Raw genomic sequence first — 25,110 nt, forward strand, 5'->3', positions numbered from 1 at the left:
AAAACTCTATTTAGTCAGAGGATACACGTTATCCGGATGATAAAGTGATTCATCGATTTGTTAATTAATGGTAATTACTCATCTCCGTGAAATTTCTTTTGTATTGTACCGATATATCGAGCAAAACCTTCGCTCGCGTGTTTCAAAATAGTAAGTCCTAGTCTCAATTTAACTTCAGCAATTTTTCTGGCAACGGCAAAGATATCAAAAGGTTTAGCCGGAGGGATCGCCGTCGTCGTAATGATTTCCTCATTTTCAATTGTCGTTGGTTCCTGATCTACAGTTTCTGCTTCCGTAGTTATTTCTGTCGTTGATGTCGTCGTTGTAATTGTTGGTGCTGTTTCTTTTACTTCAGCTTTCTCCGACGCTGCCGCTCCGGTTGTTATTGTTGTTTTCATGCTGTAAAGAATCATTCAATCAGCAATATTTACTTATAAAAAAGATTTTATTTTATTTCGAATTTTCATTCTCACCTTGTACTGCTAGCACTTTTGGTAGTCATTTGTTTCGGAACAGCAGTCGTACTCGTTGTGTCACTCTTGATCAAAATTTTCAAGGGTTGATCCGAGTCCATCGTTTGATGTTTTTTCATTTGATCTTTATAATCGTTTCTTTTTTTCTGTTTATCGGCTTCTAGAGGTAGCGCTTCATCAATAATATTTAAAATTTCATTACTTAGGTCCTGTTCCTCTTCTTTACGCTCTTTTTCAATTTGACTTTTTGATGGTATCACTTGAATGGCTGAACTTCTCTCCTTTCTAGGCGTTAGAAATCCAGACATCTTAATTGATAAAAGATCAGGAATAATTCCCCTTTTCCCACGAATAAAAGATTTCAACACTCGAGGACCATGTTCAATTGCCACAGCACTTGGATTCATTTCAAGATCGTCGTAAGATGCAGCAGATTGCATGTTATCGATTTTCCCAATCAAAGCTTCCGAATGTATGTCTTTCAAATTTTCAGGTACCGGCATTGGTGAGATCGGCATATCGTGATTAGGGAAAGCTTTGTCCACTTGATATTGCGGAGTAGAATCTGTTTTAACCTCTATCGGAAACATGTCAAGCAATTTATCGGTCTCTGAGCTTGAGTATTCTTTCGGTATATTACCGACCACGAACTGCCGATTGTTGCCGACTGCTACCTTACCGATCGAAGGGACAAAATCGGTTGACTGCTGCTGCTGTCGTTGGCGTTCGTAGTAATTTGGAGTGGTTGGAACGTCGGGATATTTAAATTCGGTGTTACGATAATTAACGTCGTATGAAGTTGTCTCAACTGGTCTATAAGCTACACGATTTTGCTGAGTTTTTAAAGTTGGCATTGGGTATCTTGTTGGCTGTTGCTGTGGTTGTTCTAGTGCGGAATATTTGTAGTAGTTTGAATTTTTCTCGCCAACTACACCGATCTTACTATATTTGGAATCGTGATTTTGGTTGCTCGTCATGCCTGAGTAAACTTTCGACAAAACCTCTTCTTCGCTCAAGCCGTAGTTATCACCATATTCATCTAGATTATACTTATAGTTGGGTTCAACTTCATAATTTCGACGTGTGATTCCTCCACCGAATGGATATAGGAAGTAAGAAGCTAAACCTAATCCTAATCCTACCAGCGACATGACACCTACACTAGGCATAACTTCTCTGCTTAAAAAATTATAAATTTGAGTTCCAATTGGTTTTTGAACTTGAGTTTGTTGATTTTGTTTTTTATTTTTTGGCGGAGTTTTTGATTCTGGTTCAATCTTTGACTGAATTTCAGATAATAATAAATCTTCAAGATCAAGAGAATCAGGAGCTGCCGTGTCGTCATCTTCGGTGGGTTTTGTTGCAGTAGCAACAGTCGTTGTAGTACTGGTGGTTGTAGTCTTACGACGGCGGTTCTTGTTTCTCTTTCGTTTGTTCGATGTACGTGGTTTTTTCGTAGTCATGGTAGGTGAAGTGGGTAAGGTAATATCAGCTGATTGAGTTTGTACTTGAACAGTAGAAACTTTAGGATCGAATTCGAATTTTAGGTCAATCTTTGAGTTTTCGAGTATGTCTTTGTCTTCGCTATCAATGTTTTGATCGGAACTACCATCCTCAATTTTTTCAATTATTAATACAGGAGGATTTACACGGATGGGTTGAATCTCAATTTTTGTTGTATCATCAGTAGGTTTCTTCAAATGTACTTTCAAAGCGTTATTTACTTTGGTAGGTGTCGGAATTTTGGTTTCAGAATTTCCTACGTTCGTGAAATTGGATTTAGAAAGAATAGAGTTTACTGATTTCATTGTCACTGTAGGAGTTGTTGGCTTTTGTGTATTAGTCAATACAGAAGCCTTAATTTTTGTAATGAAAGATGGTTTATCGGTGTGCTCTACTATATTTGGTGCAGCAGTTGTTGATGGTTTGATTGTTACTTTTTCAATTTTTGAAGTACTTATTACAGTATCATTTTTATGTGGTCGTCTAGTTGAAAAAGGTTTGATTCTGTTCGGGCTATTCGTTTTCGAAGGTTTAGACGTTTGGTTTTTGTGAGTTGTTGAATTTGACATTAGCGTTGTACTTTTAGGAGGCTTTTTAGTTACTGATGTCGATTTTGTTGTCGTAGATAAAGAAGGAGTTATTCGTTGAGTTTGCGATTTTTTGTCTGCCATAACAGTTTCTTCAACATCATTTTCAACTAAAGCAGCAGATGGAGTCGTACTCACGTTAACCGAATTTGTAGTAGTGGTAGTCATTGTTTTAGTTACTTTCGGGGATGCTGTAGAAACTTCAGTAGTCTTTTCTACGAATTTTGTTGTTGCTTTTGTCTCAGCCTTTCGAATATTATTAGTTTTAATAGTAGTCGATTTAACAGGAACTGACTTTGTACTATTAGAGATTTGTATTTTAGTATTCTGTGAACTGATCTTTTCCTCGGACAGGGTTTTATCAGTAGTCGTCGACGGCGGATACAATTGTATCCAAGTCGAGAGCATACTTGTTGTTGTGGGAAACTTTTGTCGTGTAGCAGCAGTTGCAGTGGCCATTTCTTTCTCTATTTCTTCGTCAGTCATTGCCATAGCTTGGCCAGGATTTGATAATTCCAAATGTCCGAACTTCGAATTGACTGGGATACCAAATTTCATTTTCCCAATATTATCATCTCCCTTCTTGATGTCAGTATTGACATTGCCAATTTGAGTAGAAATATGGACAATTGACATAGGACTATCAACTGACATTATTTGATCTTCGGATATTCTGATCAGATCCTCTCGCTTAGTTGTAGTATTTAGTAATTGTGTGGCTACAGTTCGAAGCGATTGGTCCATACTATGAATATCCTTTACTTCTCGATGTTGATCTTGTCTGCAAATAAAACGTACATTCATAAAAATATGCAATTAAAAATTATTTTTAATATTTTTATAAAAATTGTCCATGTATTGCATTACGATATCTATAATACATTTTAGTCAACTCATAACGACAGATTATTTTAAAAGCATATTTACTTAAAATATGCATTGAAAATATTAATGTGTTTACAGGTTTATCTTATAATTCTTTTCATATTCATTAGTATCCTGATTTTATGTAAGTTCGATGTGATCCAAAAAAAGATTTCTTGATTTCATAATTGTATACGAAAAGAAATTCGAGAAGAGTATTGTAAGTATTATAACGTTCGAAATTATTCGCTCAGATTTGATAAGTTATTGTATATCTACCTTGAAAAACTATTTATATGTATTTCATTTACAGAACTCCTTCAATTGCGTCCAATTGCACAAGCAAATATTCTAAATAATAAAAGTATTCAGCATATTCCTTTAATTATTAAAATCGATTTAATGTCACGAATTAATTGTCAAAAATACATTGTAAACGATTAAACATAATATAATAAATTCTACCCTTTTTTTAATCATAATTTTTCAACTTTCCTATACTTTTCTGGATAAAACTATTTATAGATTAATTCCTATACCATGAATTTTTCTACAAATACATGAAAGATCCGTTTCAATACAAAAGTTAAGTTCTGTAAAACATATTATCGCAAGAAACATCTATACTATCGCCATTCCGTTATACTCACCGTTGATGTCAATTATAATATTTATTTTTTTAATGTTTGTATGAAGTCCAATGTATGAAAAGAAAGGATATAACAAGGATAAGGTCATTCATTTGTAAAGTATTCATTTCTTTTTCAATAATGTTATTATTTGAATATTCTGATGGGATAATAAAGTCCATGAAAATACTTTTCATTTTTTATTCAACATACAAAATCCGAATGTTCATCCAAAAAATAGAAGACTTTGTTAGTATATTTCAGGCATGCAAAAAATAGTTTTTATATGATGTCAGTTAGTAAGGTTAATTACATTATGCATAAAATGTGGATAAGTTAGATGATGAACTTATAATACATAATTCGTTTAATGGTATATTTTAAATATGTTTTTAATGTTAAACAACTAATCATAATTCATTCCTATATTGCACTGGATTTTCCCTTTGCCTACTATTTTTTTATAATGCACTCTTTGTTTTCTAGAAATCTAATAATTTATCACGTGCAATAGTATGATATGCGATAAATAAATTACTCGTTTGGAAACGAATAAATAAGCAATTAAAAATAAATCATTGAATAAATAAACTTGTACAGTTGAATCCATCAATCAATCTAGTTTTAATGAGATAGTAGTTAGATAATAGATGGATTCTTTAAATAAAAATGTTAATCATAAGCATAAAGGTATTAATTTATATTATTATTTCTTCAAACTATCCCAACATTACTTGTTACCGAATGAGGTTGTACTATAATATTTGTACATATCATATAATTTATTGTAAAAAAGTCCGTCGAATGTCGTCAACGTTAAATTTATGTTTCGAATCCTGTTATTTCAGTGTAAACATGGTAATCATGAAAAACCTGTTTCATTTCGAATCAGCAAATAATATGTAGACTAACTCGTGCGGTCGATAAAGATTCATCGCTTCCTTTTTCTCTTCCTTCTTCTACCTTTCCACTCGTTCAAATGTTTGTAATCGTGTATGGAGCTATGCACAATGTCTCGAATCGTGGGATTTACTTTGAATATCCTTATATGAGTGTTGGTATTATCCCAATTTCTGGCAACGTCAAAAGATTCTGGAAACGCCCAAGGAAATATGAAGGCTGCCACACCTACGATACCTGCAGCAAATGCAACGAACGGTGCCATAGCCATACCAAGAATTCCATAATTTAAAGGATTTAAGCCGCTGAAAGAGTCGAATACTGAAGATATCGAATCAAGTAGGTTTAATGGTGAGATAGCTTCAAGCAAATCAAAGTCATCCTCATCATCTGCGTTGCTACCTACTCCACCTCCACTACTACCTCCCAAATTACCGGCAATATTGGACACTTGACCTGGCCTAGGTATATTAGGTATATTTGGTAGATTTGGTAACGAAATAACTCCTGGTGCATCATTTGATTGAGGTGAACCAAGTTCACCTACTGCAACAGCAGGTTCTAATAGTGTCTGAGTTATATCGGAAGATACTACAGCAGATTCACTAGAACCAGTAGCTACAGGATCATTTTGAGCTCCTGTAGAACCTTGAGTTTCCGTAATATCCATAGTACCTTCAGTTGAATCTGTCAATGAAGACCCAGCAATATTAGTTCCTGCTGAATCATCTGCTGTAGTCGAACCAAAATCATCTACATTGTTTGGAATATCCGATTGAAATCCATTTCCCCCTACGTTAATTTGAGTATTTTGGAATACTTCCAATGTTGATACTTGTGTACCTGGTTCAGAAAATTCTGAAGTCTCAGTATCAGATTGAGGTTGGTTTTCAGGAGCTTTATCATTATTTTCACCATAGCCAATGTTAAAATTATTATTTGTATTGTAATTAGTGTTTGGTTTATAACCAGGGTTGGGATTGTATTCATTGTTAGAGTTATAGTTACTATTATGGTTATAATTAGTATCAGTATTATAATTATTACTGTTAGTATGATAATCGTTTAAAGGTAGATTTATTTGATAGTTATTAGAAAGGTTATCAGATATTTGACCATAAGGCTCCTTCACACCATCAGGCGAATTACCCAATGGTACGTTTTGTACATTAGAACCTGGTTTGAAGACCTGAGTATTCAGAACATGAGATTTGATAACAATATTCAAATCTGTGCATCCTTCCTTACTTTCAATGGTATTGTTTATCTGAGTGATAGAGTTGATCATAATAGTTGGACAGTCTGAATCACTTCCAGTAATCTCAACTGGTTTCATTGGTTTTCCACTGGTCTGATTGCTATCCTTGTCTGACATAAACATTATATGAACGTTTTGAGGTGGACGAGTACTTCCAGTTTTTGTCCGATTTGGAGTAAGCGATGCCATTGATTCAACGACTGTAACGTTTGGTTTTCGCGAACCAGTATTCATGATATGAACAACAGTGTTTTGCCCTATCTGTGTGGAAGGAAGTTGTTGAACATTAATCTTGTTAATATTTGTATTAGAATTAATCTGTACATCTTCAATAGTCGAGGATGTTGCTGCAACTACTGGAATTTTCGACCACTGAATTTCTTGAATTCCTGGGCTCTTTATTATTGATTCATGATTATTAGGTAGCTTAATAACTTCAGTTGATATTTTGTTATTGTCATCATTTCGGTCGTCGAAAAAAGAAGTATATTTTTCATAATTAAAAAGATCCTCGACATTTTGTACAACTTCATTTGGCCAATTTTTCAAATTCAAATCAACTACCGACGTATCCGTCACAGTTACTACTGGTTTATTTGTAAAATTTCTACGATAATAATTATTTGGTTTGAGCCTTTGCGGTATAATTTTAACCAAATTTCTCGATGCCATCTTCCGCTCTACACGAGGTGGTATATTCTTTGCCAGAACTTTCGATTTCACAGGTATAGCAACTGGAATTGGTATAAGTAGTGGTAGTGAAAGAGTGTTAGAATTCCGTTCTTCACGTAGTGACGTTTTCCGACCCCTTTGTGTGGTTATCGATACAGAAATAGGTTTAGGTGTGGATAATTCTGGTGGAGAAATAAACGGAATCATCATTGGATTGCGATTATTACTCGCAGTCGATTGACAATTCTTTTTGCTTCTGACATTCAACCCATTTTTACTACTACTACTACTACTACTACTACTACTACTACTACTACTACTACTACTACGCGAAGTAGCAGAAGATAGTGCGCCGAGAGGGAGATAATTCTTTCTAGAATTATCGCCAAAATTCGAACTAGGTAACATAGAACGCCTCAACCAATTAGACTTATTACTACTACTATCGAACTTAACGCTAGTAATACTGATATCGCGTCGGTGACTGGACGTAGGCGAAGACATCAGCGTCATCATATACCTGCTATCCGGACTTCCGACGTTTGCTTCCTGCCTGCTACTGTTACTACTGTCCAACGGATCTGTAAAACCATAAAAAGAACAACGGTCAGATTTTAACGGAACTTTGACCTATATACACGTTGTAATATAGAATATATATAGTTTATGTTAGGATACATTTTTACGCGACAGGTTGGTCGAAAGTAAAATTTACAAATGAGTGGTGACATTTACAATGGGCGTTTTAAACTACTCGAAATGTGTTTCGATATTTCATTTGAGAAATATAAAAAAATTGTCATAGTAGTTCACACTATTCCAATCGAACGGAAGGCTAGAAGCTTACCGGGATGCCTTGGTCTTCCATCTCCTCTACTCGCCATGGCGAGCAGGATCGTCACTGTCACAAGCCTAAGCCTCATTTTGACACTGAAACAAAAATAATAACAATAAATTTAAAATTTGATTCTTAATGATCAGCAATATAGAAAATTATTTCTGTTGTTACGTGATTCGACATCGTGCCTCCCGATTGTGTCACAAATCATAGAGTTAAACCGACATAATCGTTTTCATGACGAAAAAAAAATGAAAACCTTTGCACGAATCTTCAAAAAAGTACTATAATATATAAATTTATATAAACTTATAATACGTATACCTGTAAACACGACTTTACGTTTGCATGATTACGTGAATCTCGGTCATATACGGAATCTATGGTTGCGTGCATTAAAGACGAGCCATTTCAAGTCTACATAATCGTTACCCAACTATACGTAAAATAAATATAAACCTGTCGCGTATGTCAATTTTGTTAATTTCATAGCTGTTGTAATATATTTTTTTTCTTTTTGACCTATATTTTTTTCTATGCACTAAATATCCTTGCCAAATATCATTAACTGAGAATTAAGCGAGGAAGAAAAACGAATCTTTATGGATTTGGGTATTCGTTCTACTGCCAAATATGGTAGTTTTGCGATGCGTTGAGATTGCGTAAATATTGAAGATATAATTGTATTTCATTTTTAGTTCACAACTGATATTTTTCCAAAGAATTTTTAAAAATACCGTTGCAATTGCAATATCTGATATGATTATAGATTTCTATCATTCGATTACTTCAAATTTTCAAATATTATAAGTGATCCAATAAAGTGTAGATAGTATTTATTTCTTTTACGATAGCAAGAAAAAACTAAATGTCAGAACAAGATCGCATAAACCGAGATATGATTGATCAATGCAAAACATTGAATTAATTACTATGAAAGTTTTTTCATTTCAAGTACACTATATTTTTTATCGTCATTTTATTTTGATTTATTAACATAGAAAAGCGCATTCGAAAGTATTATTCGCAGCAGCATATTTTCTAGGAATCAACTGTAAACCCATAGAACAAAGGACACTTGCATCACGAATTCCAGGCTCGAAAATATCTATAAAACTAAGTGTCGAAACAAACCCGCGCGGCAAATTACTCGTCTGTCGCCTCTATAACGGATCAAGGATATGCCCTCGTTGTCACGCGGGCACGTCAACGACAAGACTAATAACACTATCGATTTTTATATTCTGTCTAGAAAACGTGAGCGGAAGTTAAAAGAATTATGGAAACAAGTGGAATTTAAAAAAAAATCCTTCGTTTCGTACTTGAAGTACCTTTATTTTTGTTTTTAACTTCGGGATGAACGACTGGAATGTTGATTGACTACGGAAATTTCAGCAACAGGAATGCTAATTATCCGATTTATAATCATTCCGTGCTAGACAGAAGGAGAAAGAGAGAGAGAGAGAGAGAGAGAGAGAGAGAAGCAAGCTGCGCGGGCATTGAATATATAATACGCTTAATATGCATAACTGCAACTGCTGCTGCTGTATGCTTCGGCACTTATTGCTTATTGACCGAAACCTAATTTTATTTTGTGTACGCGAATCTGAATAATAATTACTCCTAATTAAAAGGATCGCAAGTCCGCAAATCGCCGTCGAGATATTTACAAATAACGTAGTTCATTGAACTTGCAACTGTTGTAAAAGTGTATTTAATTAACTCCGTCCAAAATTTGAATTCATCAACTGATCACATCACACGCGTCATTTGCGATTGCTCGTACGTAACATAAAAATTCATAGCATCGATCAGACGAGCGTCACTTTTTACCGTTGTACTTTTTTATTCTTATTCTTTTTTTTTACCAGTGTGTGCAGTTTTAACGGTACCATACGCATACGCGCAGATTTTTGCATGCGCGGCGCGCGCACGTTGCTAGGGTGTGCGGAATGTAGACTTCAATGCGTGAAGTATAAGAGAAAAGGGTGTAACAGTTTCTTTATTGTGGCAAAAAATGGCTTTTTATGCCGTTCACGTTTGATGTAGATTTTGTCAATGCCATTTTATATGCTTAGAATAGGAAAATGTATGCCGTAGCGAAATATTACGTTTCATATTTTTTATGAAAGAGTGTGTCGTGTGTGATATTGTCTTGAAAACAAGAACTGTGAATAAATGTGTTTCGTACGTTAAATTTCACTTTTTAAAGGTTTCAAAATGCTAATCTGAATTTTTTTTCCATTTTATACTAGTATATTACGTTAACATTTGATTCACACAATTAATCCTGCAGATAAATGCGAAAACAGAAGCTTAAGTGATTACCCATAGCCAGATTACTTTGTGAAAATAAGAAAGAGAACGAAATAGTGTCTATAAATCTTGCTCGCATCAAGAGACTGAGTAACAACGAAGGCAGTTGCAGTTAATTAAGGCAAAAGGCAACTTCTAACTGCGAGAATTAATTTACCGAAACAAGGAGAACAACACTGACATTTACATTGTTGGTGCGAAAAAATATATTGCATGCTTGAATGTCATTACGAACGCATCATATATATACATATAAAATTCAACCTATACAAATGATTTATTTACGTACGAAATACGTGGGGAATGCAATTTCATTTTTAATGGCAATACGAAATAAATCTGAAAATAATTTACGACTAAAGGAAGTTTTGTGGTCACAGAATAACGGTTTATGGTATTACTCAATATATACGTGATGTATACAGTTATCATCGTTTTAATCATGGCTGCTCACCAACGTAACATATATAAATACATTAGATGCTTAACAGTTAAAGTTGATAATCAAATATTTCAAGTGTAGCACCTGTTTCGACGATTCGTAGTGCCATTAGTATGTATCGTTTATTCAGCGTAGCCAACGCTCACCGCGCGCTTATTCGTTCTTGTGACTATTATAACGGAACATCGAATTCTGAAGAATTAGACGCTGATGGTATTATTATTAATTTATTAACTTAAAACAAATACGAGGCTTTATCTGATAATCTTCTGAAAAGCTTTCCGACCCTTTAATTCTTACTGGAATGTGAATCACGTAACCAAAGAATTGCCTATTCCAAAATGTATAAATATATAAATAAGGATCACGTAGGAGATTGACTTTTATCGCAAATAAATGTGTCCTACGCAGCGTATTGCTGTAGCAATAAGATCGTAGAAAAGAAGGAACAAGTAAAAGAGGCGTTAATTTGGTTTGTGCGAGCTTTCGTCGATCACAATGCAGCTTGAGCAAAAAAAAACGTATCTCGGGCAGAATTTCCATGTTAATTGTATGCCGACTTGGATAGGAATCTTAGCGAGATGATGATTTCAACGCGCGTGTGCGCGCATGTGTGTGTTCCTCTTCCGGAACGTTAACGTTAACGTCGCAGGCGGAACAAATTCACCTCGGCGGCCCGTAACGCGCTTGGAATAAATTATATATAAACTGCAAATGGATATAATTATATTGGTGAAGCGTTAAATGACTTATTGAATGACGCATGTGACCGACAAATTGACTATTGTATGCACAGTAATGTCTGGGACGAGGCGACGAGGTGAATGGGAATTGGTCAAAGTAAAATTGGACAAGAGTGCTCGATTTTTATTGAAATGTGTTTTTTAATAAGACAAGATCTTAGTTTGTTTTTATTTTTCGAAATCCCTCAAACTTCTGATGTAATATTTCGTAATATTTGGATTGCTCGTGGTTCAAAATGATATCAAAATTCCCATGACCACGGGTGATTCAAAACAATATCAAAAATTCCCATAGCCGAAAGTCGCAAATCTCAATCTGAAAGTGTATGCATCTAGAATTTTCATGCAAACGCGTATCTTTATGGCAAAAGGCTCTTGTACATGCTATGCATTAAGCATACGTTGCGCGCGAGGGGGGTTAGCTGATCGGTATCGCGGTCGCGATGTTCGCTCTAGATCGTCATGGCGTTGCGAGCACGCGAGAGAAATCGCTAAAAAATTGAGGCTTGCTTCGCTTCATTGAACGAAAAAATGGCTTACTTCTTAATTTATACGTGTGTACAATGAACGTGATGTAAAAGTGAAATAGCGTTTATGAAATGGTATAATAGACGTTTTCGATATTTGACTTTTGCAAATTATATTACAGATAAAATTTGTTTAGAGAAAATCACAAGTCCGTCATGACAATGTTTGCTCTAAAAAAAAAAAAAAAAACAAGGTGCAACGTTATCGTCAAAACTCACCTATAAAAACAAGAACATTCGCTCGCAAGATCACTATGGGACGAGAAAAAAAAGATCACGCACTCGCGGATTAAAAACACAAGAAAAGACACACTCGCGCGGTTAAGAGAGAGAATCGGATGGTGTGCTCGTACACGAAAGCGCACTACGGTTGACTGAGTCGGCTTTATGGATCTCCTGTCGCGTGGCCTGCGTCGTCGTCGTCGTTGAGGGCCCGTTACTCGGCGGCGCGGACTCCTCTTCTCCCTCTTACACAGGCGCAAGCAACGTGTAGTATACGAAAGTTGAATAACCTTGGCACTAAGAGAAGGAGCGCGAGCGAGCCGCTTCATCCAAGGCATCCCGATTTACCGGCGCCTCCTTCTTTCATCTTCACCTTCTCCTCCTTCTTCATCTTCTTCTTCTTCGTGGTGCACAACAACAATTACTGACCGGTTGCGAGAGAGTATTTGAGAGTAATCGTGCCAGTGACTATTTGACGCTGCACGGAAATACTTTCAGTAGAACTGAAATGGCGACACTTTGAGGGAAACTACGAGTTTTTTCTAGAGAAGAATTTTCGAGAGGATTTAGTCTTTGAATTAGAAGAGTTTATTTTATTTATTTGTTAATTTTTTTGTGAGAAGTGATTGGCTGCAACTATTTAATGATTATTATTCTATTACATTTTAATTTCAGATGCAATTTTGCAAAATTAACGATATGCTACAGAATTTTATTTTATTGTACTCGAAATTAATAAAAAAATTGTTCTAGCTTATTAGACAATTTAAGTACATTTATACTACCAAGCTTGAATAAGTAAAATAAATTTCCATGTACATATTTATCAAGTAATGAAAAACGTACACGTAAAAGTGACCAAACGGTAACCGATATTTAAAGTACCGTATGTTCGTATCACGTAAAGTTATATATCTTTCGCTGCTCCGCCCGCAGTACATCCACCTATCCACGCACATAAAAAAAATCACTTTGACTTGAAAGCGATGTTTGCCACTCAGCTGGTTACCGTGCTGAAGACGATAATTATGCAATACGTCTGTCATCACGATCTTAAGATAAGAACACTACCGGTACAATTTGCAGCCTGCAATTTTTTTCACCTTTTATTTCCCGGTGTAATATACAGTTCGCTTAGAGGCACATGCGTCAGATATAATTAAAAGGAAGCTTTTGTGCAGGATAATGTGGGAGAAGGTCACGCGCCCTTGCATTAGATTACCATGGAGTCAAGTAATTATTTTGAAACGCAGAGAGTTACCGGTATTTTTTAGGTAGGTTCTTGCAAGCAGTAACGAGTCTCGCGTATGGTTACGACGTGATGAGGGTATATTTTTAACTTGGCATTCCAGACTCCTTGACACAAATTTGTTTGACTTAATTCTTCTTCTACGTAAAATAATTTTTTTTTATATCGGCTATACGTATCAAGATGTATTTTGTTTTTTTTTTTTTTCATTTGGCAAATGTTCAGCTGGTGTTTGTTCTTTTTTCACCATTCCTTATGTAATGTGAACAAGGAAAATTTTGGTACTTTTATTTTGTAGGTAAAGATTAATTTGTAATTGCGTAATTTTTCATTTTAATTTAACTATGTCATTTCATAACATTCCAAAGGACATAAACCTGTATCTTATATTTTTTAACTGCCTTTTAAAACTGGGAAAATCCGATCACGACACAGACCTTGACGGCGTCGAAAAAGTCATTCACCGCAAAGTCTATAACCTAATCATGACTCATTGCATCACCAAAAATAAGGCGTTGCTTTTATTTCTGTAGTCGTATTTACATAAACTACCCGTTAATCATAATTCCTAGACAAAAGGATTTGAAGATCGAAAAAAAGGACGAGGTGTGGCCTAAATTGGCATTTTTGCAGGATACGTTGTTGCTTGCGCGCAGTTATACCTAACTGTTTTGCACGTCTTTTCGATTTAACAGTCACTCGCACGATCTTCTCGCAGAGGACCGCTCGTATATCTTTCAAGGAAAATAGTTCACAGCGTTTGTGCAAACGCGTGGGTCGCGTCGACACGAGGAATTTACAAAGCTTGCAGGTGTAGAAGTGTTTGTGTGTGCATGTTCAAAAGTAATTTGTTGAGATTTAGAATTTAGCTTGTACTTCTTGTATTGGGAAAAATAATATTTTTATTGATTTCTTTTCTTGATTTGAGTAAACAAATCGTTTTCTTTTCGGTATAAGAATAAATTTCTAGAAATTACACCTGCATTATAAAACTATCAATCTTCGTTAGTGAGAATTATCTTGAAATTTAAGAAAAATAGTAAAGCAAAGGAATATTTCGGTTGCTAACAATTTTTCAAACATTACTTTACACATGTATTTAATGTTCATCAAATTTTAGTATATCATACAACACACAAAACTTCGCAATATAGTAATTACAAGCATCAAACGACAAAAGAAAATTCACAACGACCTAATTCCACATACTCACAAATTAAAATTCCCGATAGAATTACAAGTCGCCGGCAGGTGCCAATTACACTTTCAATGCACAATAATTGTTCTCTATCTATGCACAACCGTTTAATAATGAGACATGTGATTTGCGCGTAGAGACAAATTGTATTCGCCGTGCGCGGCACGTGATTAACTCTCCCGTAAATCTCGACCCACAACTAGAAAATTACTAAATTACTAACGCACGTAAGATTCGTTTGGCTGCCATTGTAAAATTTCTACAATTTTTTTTTGGCGTGAGGGAAACTAATTATGATATTGATAATATGAATGTGATTGAGAAAGATAAGAAACTCAAAGCAAATCGTTCAAACAAAAACAATATTTAGCTATGTAAAGCGGGTTAAGTTGTAACTGAACGTCGGCGGGAATTATATTAAGCTGCGCGTGTTGATCGCAGTTTGATCAGCGCCTATATAACAGTACAATAGTAAGGCGTGATAAATTACTAAAGAGCCAGACGTAATCTGTCTTACGTGATAGATAATCAACTTGGTATCGTTATGATATGTGCTAGTAGTACGTGTTTATCTATTTTCCCTTTTTGGACTCGAAAAATTGTGAACAAATTTTTTTAAGGGAAATCAGTTGATCGTTGAAAAATTAATGCTATTTTCCAAATGATTGCAGAGATTTATCAGTGAATGATTTGTCAATACATTGAGAAAGTGTGTTTATCCGGTTCGTGCATTGAAACTCTCTGCGTGTAGAATTTTTTTGGTATGATCAAACTGCGAAAACTTATTTTTCCAAACAGTTCAAGATCTCTAAAATCTTACCAGAAATGACAAGAAAAAAACTAGCGTAAATAAATGTTCGCTCAAGTAAACATCTTTTATCGAAAATCAATGAAAAAACGATCTCGAAATGTCAAATCTATCAACAAATCTCCCCTACCTAACGCAATCAATCCACTTTACATCCTACCTGCAATAATATTCCCGAAAAAAGGTATCTTTTATCCTCGAACCTTGCATCAAAAGAAAAGCAGAACTAACCCGCACGCGTGCACATATCTGCATGAACGCGTCTCTTGAGGCTTTTGTGAATATAATGTGGGACGATATAGCGGGAACCCGTTGTGTTATTGCGGTGTACGCGGAAGAGATGAGCATGTACTTTTATTTTTCGCAATGAAACCGCTTCTTGTGTGTGTGTGTGTGTGTGTGTGTGTGTGTGTGTGTGTGTGTGTGTGTGTGTGTGTGTGTGTGTGTGTATGTGTGTGTATATATATGGTTCTCTATTTTGCTTCCACTTTGTTTTTTTTATTTGGCAACGTCGAAAGTGTCTCTTTGGTCTCTCGCCTTGGTGCTGTGACAGTGATTAAGTGCCATTGCCGTGATGTTGGATGTGCGTAAATCTGTAAAGGATTTGAGAACGTGAGCTTGGACTTTATGTTTGTTGCGTTTGAGTAAAGTTGTGAGAGTCGCTTTTCATCCGGGTAAATAACGGGAATTATGGTAAAAACAACGCTTCGATGAAATAGCACATTACTAACCTAGAGAGAGAGAGAGAGAGCAAGACAGCTTAGCATGCTTCCTCAACTAATTCATCACGCATAACATCATTCTAAAGATCGATCGTCCTGAAAAGCAAAAAGCAATAACACTGCGACATAGAAACCCCATAGTTATTTACGAATGCTATAATAACTTTCGTTTTATCCCACACAAAAAAACTGCAAATCTGCCGGCTCACACTTTTATTGCCTATATCGACCTACCGTTATCTAAGAGAGAACAAAAAAGCAAATCTTGCTTGCACATGATTCAATTAGACTTGCTTGGTCGATAAGCTCGAATAAGAGATGATAATCTCAAATGGTGTATGGTACGGGCCACTTTGCTTTTCTTATCTCCTATACCATGCAAAGTACATAAAATCCCAAGTAGGCGCATCCGCCGAACAATCTTAATTACTGACGAAAAGTAGATTCGGTTCCCTTTTTGCATGTGCAGAAGGTGAAAACAATGAGAGAAACTATGAATTATCGACTGCCTGTGGTTATATACTACTTATCTTCGTTAACGGTTATGGTTGAAAAATACACGAGAGATGTGATTCTTTTTTTTCGCATGAAAATAAGATGTCGAGAGCTAAAAGTCAGATTGTTGTGCGTGAGTTCAATAGCACGGTGAAGTTTTTGAATAGATTGTTATTCTTTCCTTCGTTTTTAATGAATTATCTTAATATACTGATAAAAACTGTTTGCAATGTGCTGATATATAAAAATTACAAAAATTGTATATTTATAACATTAATAATTTCAGCTTATCATTTTGTTGTATATTTAGAAATACAATTTATTATTCACAAAAAAAACAATAAAAAAAGATTGTCGCGGAATGTCCGTGATCTAATTAGCGCAAGATTAGCCAAGATGCGTCATCTGAAATATCGTTGAATCGCCGAAATAAGGGAAAAAACAACAAATACATTAGTTTGAAATAATTTGAGACGTAAATACTTGAATTACCGTTATAATTACATGATAGTGTAATTTAAGTATCACGATGAGGTTAAAAAAAATTCCTAACTCTACATGTACAAAAATTTTTCGTATTTTTTTACGACAGCAAGACGCGCGCGTGCGTGCGAATGGTTTATCCGGGATAGCAGTCGTCTTTCGTTTTTTATTAGTCCGACTAGTTTCCTGACGACGTGCAGAATATGGAAGTCACACACTCGCAGTCTGATTTCACCATTTAAAACTGGCCGCTTGTTAGTTGCATGCGTTACTCTGCCAATCGGTTTATGATTCCTCTTAAAAGTAGATTAACAATATTAATAAAACAGAAGTTTAAATACAATACACGAGTTGACCGACGTAAGAAAATACTTCTTTTTTGTGCAGCATTTGAGATGATTAAAAAGCGAAGTAATTAACAACATGCACGATAGTGTGTAAATACTAAGGTTTTTATGGATGTATACATTGAAGAATTAGGTAAAAGTTGAATGTAAAGCATGAAATACAATCGCTGACCCGTTATTTGCACAAAAAGTAATGGCATATGCTGCCTCAGTGAATTGATTATCGACATTTTACAATATACCTACTTTTCAAAAAAACTTATATTATAAGATGTATGGAATTTCACACACGCATAAGCATTTCCAATCAAGTGTTCACTCTTCAAAAAATAAATTGAAAGTAGAAAAGTTATGACTCGAAGTCACACGCTCTTAAAAATCTCTCATCATCATCGTTTTAACTTATACTTTGATCTTTATACTTCCATATAAAGTATAAAAATCAATATTCAAAAATATTGACGAGGTATAACGTACTCACATCTAATCACTCAAAAAAAGATAAGAACTTACGTCTATACGACACGTTCTCTGCTCTACAAACCCACATGACGCGCGTTATTTTTTCTTTAAACGAGACGCGAAAGCCAATGAAACCAGTTGAATTGGGATTGAAACAGTAAAAATCCACGTATATCAAAGGAAGCCATCGTCGTGCATCTAATTTTCACACGTGAGCGTACTCGCAAATTATATCGTTGCGAACGAAAAACAAAAATCATACAATGCGAAGGAGAGCAACTCGTGGCATTGTTACTGCTCGCTGCGCAACATACAATGCCGCTGCTGCTGCATTGTCGAGTTGCGATTTTTTTTGTCGTTTTGAATTCTACGGGAAAGTGCGCATACAGGGGGTCTCTGATTTATCGCTCTGACCTATTACTGTTTGAACTTTCTTGTTGATTTTTGTACGGCGACTGAATTGTAGAAAAAATTCTTCGATTTGTTGTCTGACCTAATCTGACTGTTACTACTTGTTTAGTGAACTGTATTTTTCATTAATGATATCGGAAATTTTACAACAATTTTATCACTAATGTACGGATAAATCGAAATCATAGTAGAGCAAAATTAGGGTAAACTTCGTGTCACTCAATCAATTGATTTACAGATTGCTTAATATTTGGTAACGTGATTTATTCAACTAAAATTTTAAGTTATTCAAAATAGATAATCAAATAATGAAAAGAATATATGACATACAATATCATAAAGAAGGAAGGAAACAATGTATTTTTGTTAAATTTTTGCATTATATAAATATTTTCTTATCACGTACAATTATTAAATCAAAAGATCATTTTCGTAATCACCATAATCACCATTTCCGTACTTTCATACTGTACAGTAAACAGTGATGAAACCACGCCGTAAAAAATCCCAGTGATCGCTGTCTAAAAGCAATCTCCAACATCTCCTGTTATATATCAGTAAACTCGATTGATTTTATCTACATAAACTTCATTACGGCACAAAGACGACGGTAGTATGTGCTTACGTAGACAGTAGGCAATTTGACGACAATTTTCTAACGGTAAGTGTATATGAAAACGTCGATATGAATGTCGCGCTTTTGACTTTCAGCGCCATTCGAAAAAGAGACGATTATTCCGAAGCTATTTTCGATTTTTCGCCCCATTATAATACAATGGAATCGCGAGTCGTCATTTGCATTCTCTTCTCTCTACCCCACGCACGATTTATGGCTTTATGTTTATGTCGTCAAGGCTTTTAGGTTCATCACTTATTAGATCATAGTCAAGTTACGTTTATTGCCTCTTACTATTAGAGCAGAAAATAGAATTTCATTAAGAAGAAAGAAAGTAGCAGTGAGCAAATCAAAATTCACGCTAAAAATCTAAAATTATCATATGCAAACAAGGTCAAAATTCAGTGAGATCTTTTCAGCGAATTATCGACGCTCATAAGTATCGTGCACACACGTCGATTAACAGTTACTCGTGTAAACCAGAGCTGCAACAGATAATCCACTCTCTCTTTTCTCCCTTTCTTATTTTTAATTTAAAACGGCACTTACGTCGTATTATCGAAATATTAAGTTTTTATCTCCACGTACTTTATCATCTGACACAAAGCAGTCACTGTATGCAAAACTTCCTTGATTAAGTGGGTAAAGTAGGCGCCATCTGAAGCTATATACGCGATCGGACGATCTTTCTCTTCTTTTATATTTGAAAACGCATTCGCACGCGTGTGAAGAACCAACTTCCGCTATACCAACCACTTTGCAAGTTGTGTGTGCAATCGTACACTAACGAGAGGAAATTACGAGAGTCGCAATGAAATAGCTTGCGATCCGTGGATTGTTCATTCTTTTGCAGCATTCCATGCTCATTACTCGCTTCATTTCAAGAGTGTCGCTATAATAAAATTGAGTGTTTAATCAATAATTTCATAATTCTTGCGTTTATTTTTACGTTGAGTAGTAGCTAAATTGAAATATCATGCAGAATATTGTCTCTGAACGTTAAATTTCTTTGGTTCGAAGCAAATGTTATTTTTTATCCACATTCAAACGCAAAGCTTGCAACGCAACAATAACAAAAAAGAACTACCTTGCAATCTTCAATAATAAAAAAGCACATAAATCACTAAATATTAAAACCTTTGCATCAAAAAAGTCGTCCGTCAAGTGCGATTCTTAGCCATAAAGAAGAAAGCCAGCATAATTAAATCGTAAACTTGAAAAAATAATAAAAAGTGTTCTTCGAAACAATGGCATACATACGCGCAACGCACACTCGGCCAGAAAAGTAATCCACAACAATCACAACGTGTACGTCCCAATTGTCTCTTGCCCGCAAATTATCCCCGTGCCTTTCTTACCCTATACTTTCGCTCGAAGAAAATTTCCCTCCTGTTTTTAACCTCCACCTCGTCTCGTTAATTACCCTCACGCGGGTAATAAGACGACGGAAAATTATACCGAGCGCGAGAACGATACGCAATTAGAGTACAAGTACGGGATAGTTGCTTGGAGGGCTCGACCAATTTTAGCATCTTCTTTTGCAAAACGGACAATGACGGAAATGCAATTTGGCGTCCGGTCGTTACGCGCCACCGCGTGAAAATCTCCGCGCGGAGCTAAAGTGAACGTCTGGTCCTCCTGATCAACCGGCTTATTACGCTTTTCATTACAAAATGTCCATGTGTCGCTGTTGTTTATTTTCGTGTAATCGATTCACGCGTGTTCCACATGTCGCCTAATCATATACATTACCGCGATATGTCTACTTTAAATAGCCTCGCGCGGATAGTGCGTCAACCGATCGTTAGAGAAGCGTTAAAATCAGCGTAGTGCGGAATATAATCGCGTGCGAGTGGCACGAATTACCGGTTTATACAGCTACTGCATACTTCCTCTCTGTATATATACAGACAATAGTTCTCAGGTGCAGCGAAAAAGTAAATAAATAAAACGAAGCAAAGTCGATTTTGAAGACGGGGATAACGACATAGCTGGAGAGCTGGAGCTGATTTTACAGTTGTTTGTGAACGCTCAACTGCCATTTTTTTGTGCAGATAATTGATTGCGTGTAATTACAGCGTTTTATAATAGTTTAGAGAGTACACTTTAGTTATTTTCGCTAGTTAACATCACGAGTCTTCACAAACAGAACAAACTCAGGCGTATTTGCGGAAAGCCAACATTATCATACGCAAACAAGGTCAAAAACAGCTGCTCTATCGTTTCTCCAAGATTACAATGCAGTTAAAAAGCAAGCGTGAGAAAACAAGGAGCCAAAAGCAATGTGCATTGGAAATTATCTTCTTCCGAGCCGCGATGTATACATACGATACAATAGGATCGGCAAGGGGCCACCCGCACCTGCGGCTTATTCTATTTATTTATGATTATTTGCTTTGCACGCGAGCACATTATAACGTGTTTGTATGTCGGAGAAAAATTGGCAATTATTAATTTTTCCGCACAGCTCATTCAAATGGCTGTAGCGGAAATAATTTTGTTGGAGGAAACACTGACGGTTATATTTGTTAGTTAATAAGAGAAGAAGGTGAGCGATTCGTCACACCTCGCGCGCAAAAACCTGTCGCGACACTCCATAACTATATGCGTTCACCTATTGATTCCGGAAAAAAAATCGTCTATCGCAATTAAAAAAACTATGTAAATGTTGCGATAAACATCTCCGTATTACAAAGGCAAGAGAGGAATACTCGCCTACAACGGCTTCTCTAAGGAATCGTAAACATCTCCCAAGAAGAAAAGGGCGCCGCGACCCACAAAAATAACCGCAAAATTCACCTGTGCGGTCATGCCTCCTCCCTCCCCCTACACTTACAAAGGAAATGTATGTGTATATTCACAATGAAAAAAGGCAGCTTTTGTATGATCAAACAATTAAGTACCGCTGTTTCGGCGTGTGTTTGTTGTCGACTCATCGATTTATAAATACTATCTTTAATTGGATTATAACTGTTATGAAGCGGTTTTTGATTCATAATTATCTTTCGTACATCACTGTTATTAACACTTTCTAATCACAATGCTTTCCAGAGGAAGACAATTAACTGAATTACTGTAGCTTACTTGAGCGCGATGTACTCACTTTGGCCGTTAAAAAATTGATACTAGAGTGTAATAACTGTCAAGCACGGAACGTTGTCCACCGAGAAGATCGTTGCCAGGTTGACAACAACCGAGAACTTGTCCCTTCGTCGTTCAAGTGAATCTATTCCGACCGTCATCGCGCCATCGGCCACGACAGAAAATAAAAACAAGCTTAATAGCATACTTTCTCGCGCATAGTGGCAGGATATTCATCAGGAAAAGGAGAAGAGATGCCGTGGCGGCGCTTCATCGATTACTGCCCGCGCGCCGTAATTACAGAGTGCCACACCGTGGCTTATCATTGGCTTTGTCAGGCCGGCCCACCTGTCGGCATTTCAGAGCGCGCGCGCGTCGTCGATCAATTGAAAAATGTTTGTTTCGGTTTCCTCGCGCGAACAGCTTGGAATTTGTCTATGTGAAGCGGGCGCTAGCTAAATCTCACGGACAGAATCGCTCGGGCGTGAAACGTGTAATCTCACAGGCATCTTCGCGATCCGTATCAAGTGCGCGGGCGTTCTCGAGCAGCTATGGTAATTTTCGAGAAAATTTCGAATAACCGTCGTTATTCGAGGCGTTCGTATCCGGCTCATCGGAAATGATAATGAGAAGGCGAAAGATGCGCGCATCTTGCAGCCTCGTTCAGCCGGAAACGCTTGCAGTTTTTGTTATACGACCGAATTAAATCTCCAGCGTTGTTGTACCGCGAAAATGCATAAACTAAACTAAACTAGGATTGAGAGGAAAACAGCAACAGGTGCGCACAGAACTATGCAAGACTCTCTAAGGCATACGCGCGACCTCGATCCCGACTTGCTGATACGCAGTGTTCGCAAGCTTCGCCATAATTTTGGTCGATGGTTAATCAATGCTGGCCTACGTTCCCGCGATTGGCGGTGGGTATGCCAATTCAGACGTAGACGAATTTTCAGCAATCTACAGCGAAAGTCAAGTGTCATTGACGACGACTGACGATCGCGCAATGAATACAATGCTTTATCAATGTTAGGGATAACAAACTGCCGATCTTTGCATAGTTTTGCTATTCTCATGCGTACCGACTTTTTGATGGATGATCGTTTGATAGATGGATATCAGTTTATTCGAAAGTGGACCTGGAATTTTCTAACTGCGTGCGGTATTTCTTCTTAAAGAGAGTTCAAAATGCTAGAAAAACGATGGACTAACGCAACAACGCCTATTGAATATTTTTCCGAGAATCGGCGAAAAAAAATTGCAGTTATCTTTCATCTCAAGTTCGCTAAAAGAAAGTCGACTTCTCACGACAATAATCGCGATAATCGTCGTCATCTCGCAACGAAACTTTACGCACCATCAAATTCAGTTTTGAGCATTACCTTTTCTTTATCGTCGACGCGTATTTTTTTTCTTTCGTCCTCAATTTTTCTCGTTCATTTAAACGCCAGATAAGCTGCGAGCACTCTTCCTCTTCGTTTCTCGGATTTTAATTGAAGTTTTTGCATGCGCAACACAAGCGACGCAAATCCCGTCGATTTAGGTGTTGTCCGCGATATTAGGTTTCCGCCTGATTGAAGCTACCCGTTTTCGTGAAAGTTCGTAATTTGTATTCTGCCCCGATTGCTCGCGAGCTTTTTAGTATGAATTTGCCGCTGACTTTTTCCACATTTTGCCTGTCGACCGTTAATCTAAGTAATCTAAGCATTCGACACGCACAAAAATTTATTCTCTCTTTAGTTTCGAGTAAAAAAACATCTTTACGTTTCTTTTTTACGACTGCATCCGTTGTGAGTGCATAAAATCACGACGAATACATCAATAGAGAATCCAGGTTAACTCACCCATTTCCAGCTATGGCTTCTGTTGCACCGTCGTTTTCAATGTCAAATACGCTTTTGTGAATTGGCCAATGTCGCTTCACGCCTCATTTTCAATGCTCATGTAGCGAGAGACAATCTTCGGCAAATCTCTTTTGCTTGAAATCCTGTGGACAATCATTGCAAAGAGATAAACAAACATCAATTATCGAACGATAATTATTATCAATATATTTTAATAAATCAATCTTATGGATAGTGACGTACGCGCGAGAAGAAAATTGAATATACACTTCATTGTTTTAATATTTGTTCTCATTGTCATTATTCAAAAGAATAAATCGTGAGCATTAGACTCTATTTGCTTCTAGGATTCAATTAATAAATGCAGTAGCTTGCGATGATTAATTTCACAACTGTGCTAAAATTAATGTTCTTTGTACAAAAAAATAAGAAAAGAATGCACGTAATGAACGAAAAGTCCCGTTCTGTTGATCATGACAATTAGTCGAATCTTATAATAAATCAGCATTGTAGAACGATTCTCCATAGAGCGATGACTACAAGCATTATATGCGACTTAACTAATACGAATATCTCTGAAGTAGGTTTTCAATTTCCCATATCAAAACACATGATCGGCAACTAACGAGATGCCCCTAACGAGATTTCTTCACCGAATCGCGATTATGCGAATTCCGTAAGTGCCCAGCTACTGGAATTCCTTTTGCTAATTACATATGCTCACGTGCGCTTTAAAGTAATCGGCGGGATACGCAACAAGATGAAATTTTTAAAAATACGGAGAGGCGAGGTATTTCTAACGTCAAGAATACTTTGTTCTAGTGAACAAGTCGTTTGAGATAAGACGGCGAGATTAATTCGCGAGCGTGCTGATTTTTGTGAGCTGTGTGTTAGATCGATCGCTGAAGATTAATTACCTTTTCACTGGGGTTTATCTTTTTCATCATGTTATTGTTAAACTGAAGTCAATTGCATATTTGCATCGACCAGATGAACTTTAGAAAATAGAATAATACCAAAAGTTGTCGTTCGCGCGTCTCACCTTGCTTTCATTCAGCATCCCCGAGCCTCAGCAAAAGCCAACGGTTCCTCGCTGCTCTCTCTCTCTCTCTCTCTCTCTCTCTCTCTCTCTCTCTCTCTCTTTTATTTTCTGTGTCCTCGCGGCGAATCTCAAATCAAGTTCTGAGTTTCGTTTCTGATTGTCATCAGCGGCGCAGCGCTGGACCGCGTGCTCGATTCTCTTTGCTTCTCGAGCCACTGTTGTTTTCCTCGTTCACGGGGTTCCTTTCGTGACTCGCCGTTACTCGCTGTTGCTGCTGCTACTATCAATGCTGAGACTTAGATCGGGACTGGAGCTGCGTCTTACTGCCAAACGCCCCCGATCCTTTGCGCGCGAGCGTGAGCCTTTCCCGCCACGCGCCGT

General features: G+C 36.6%; 1 protein-coding gene across 1 annotated transcript; it reads right to left on the minus strand.

Annotated features, from left to right (window-relative positions):
- Positions 1-5: 5 nt before the first annotated feature.
- Positions 6-24,857, minus strand: LOC131674226 (uncharacterized). Its single transcript, XM_058952753.1, has 8 exons — positions 24,730-24,857; positions 23,688-23,830; positions 7,734-7,816; positions 7,218-7,467; positions 5,994-7,166; positions 5,028-5,870; positions 474-3,344; positions 6-399 (listed from the first exon to the last, which is right to left on the minus strand). Exons 3-8 carry the CDS (start codon positions 7,807-7,809, stop codon positions 75-77), a joined length of 5,538 nt encoding a protein of 1,845 aa, XP_058808736.1. The 5' UTR covers positions 7,810-7,816; positions 23,688-23,830; positions 24,730-24,857; the 3' UTR covers positions 6-74.
- Between the last annotated feature and the right edge of the window lie 253 nt (positions 24,858-25,110).

The sequence above is a fragment of the Phymastichus coffea genome, unplaced genomic scaffold (genome assembly GCF_024137745.1).
Source record: "Phymastichus coffea isolate CEN01 unplaced genomic scaffold, Cenicafe_Pcof_1.1 PCOF00221, whole genome shotgun sequence".
Classification (NCBI taxonomy): domain Eukaryota; kingdom Metazoa; phylum Arthropoda; class Insecta; order Hymenoptera; family Eulophidae; genus Phymastichus; species Phymastichus coffea.

Bases quoted from the DNA above. Each gene is read 5' to 3' on its own strand.
- LOC131674226 (XM_058952753.1), bottom strand. From the start codon at position 7,809: ATGAGGCTTAGGCTTGTGACAGTGACGATCCTGCTCGCCATGGCGAGT. The intron at 5,871-5,993 runs TAATACTGATAC...CATTGGCTATGG, and splicing joins CATACTAACAGTAATAATTA to TGAAAATAATGATAAAGCTC. The intron at 3,345-5,027 runs GTGGAAAGGTAG...TTTTATTTGCAG, and splicing joins GATTACAAACATTTGAACGA to ACAAGATCAACATCGAGAAG.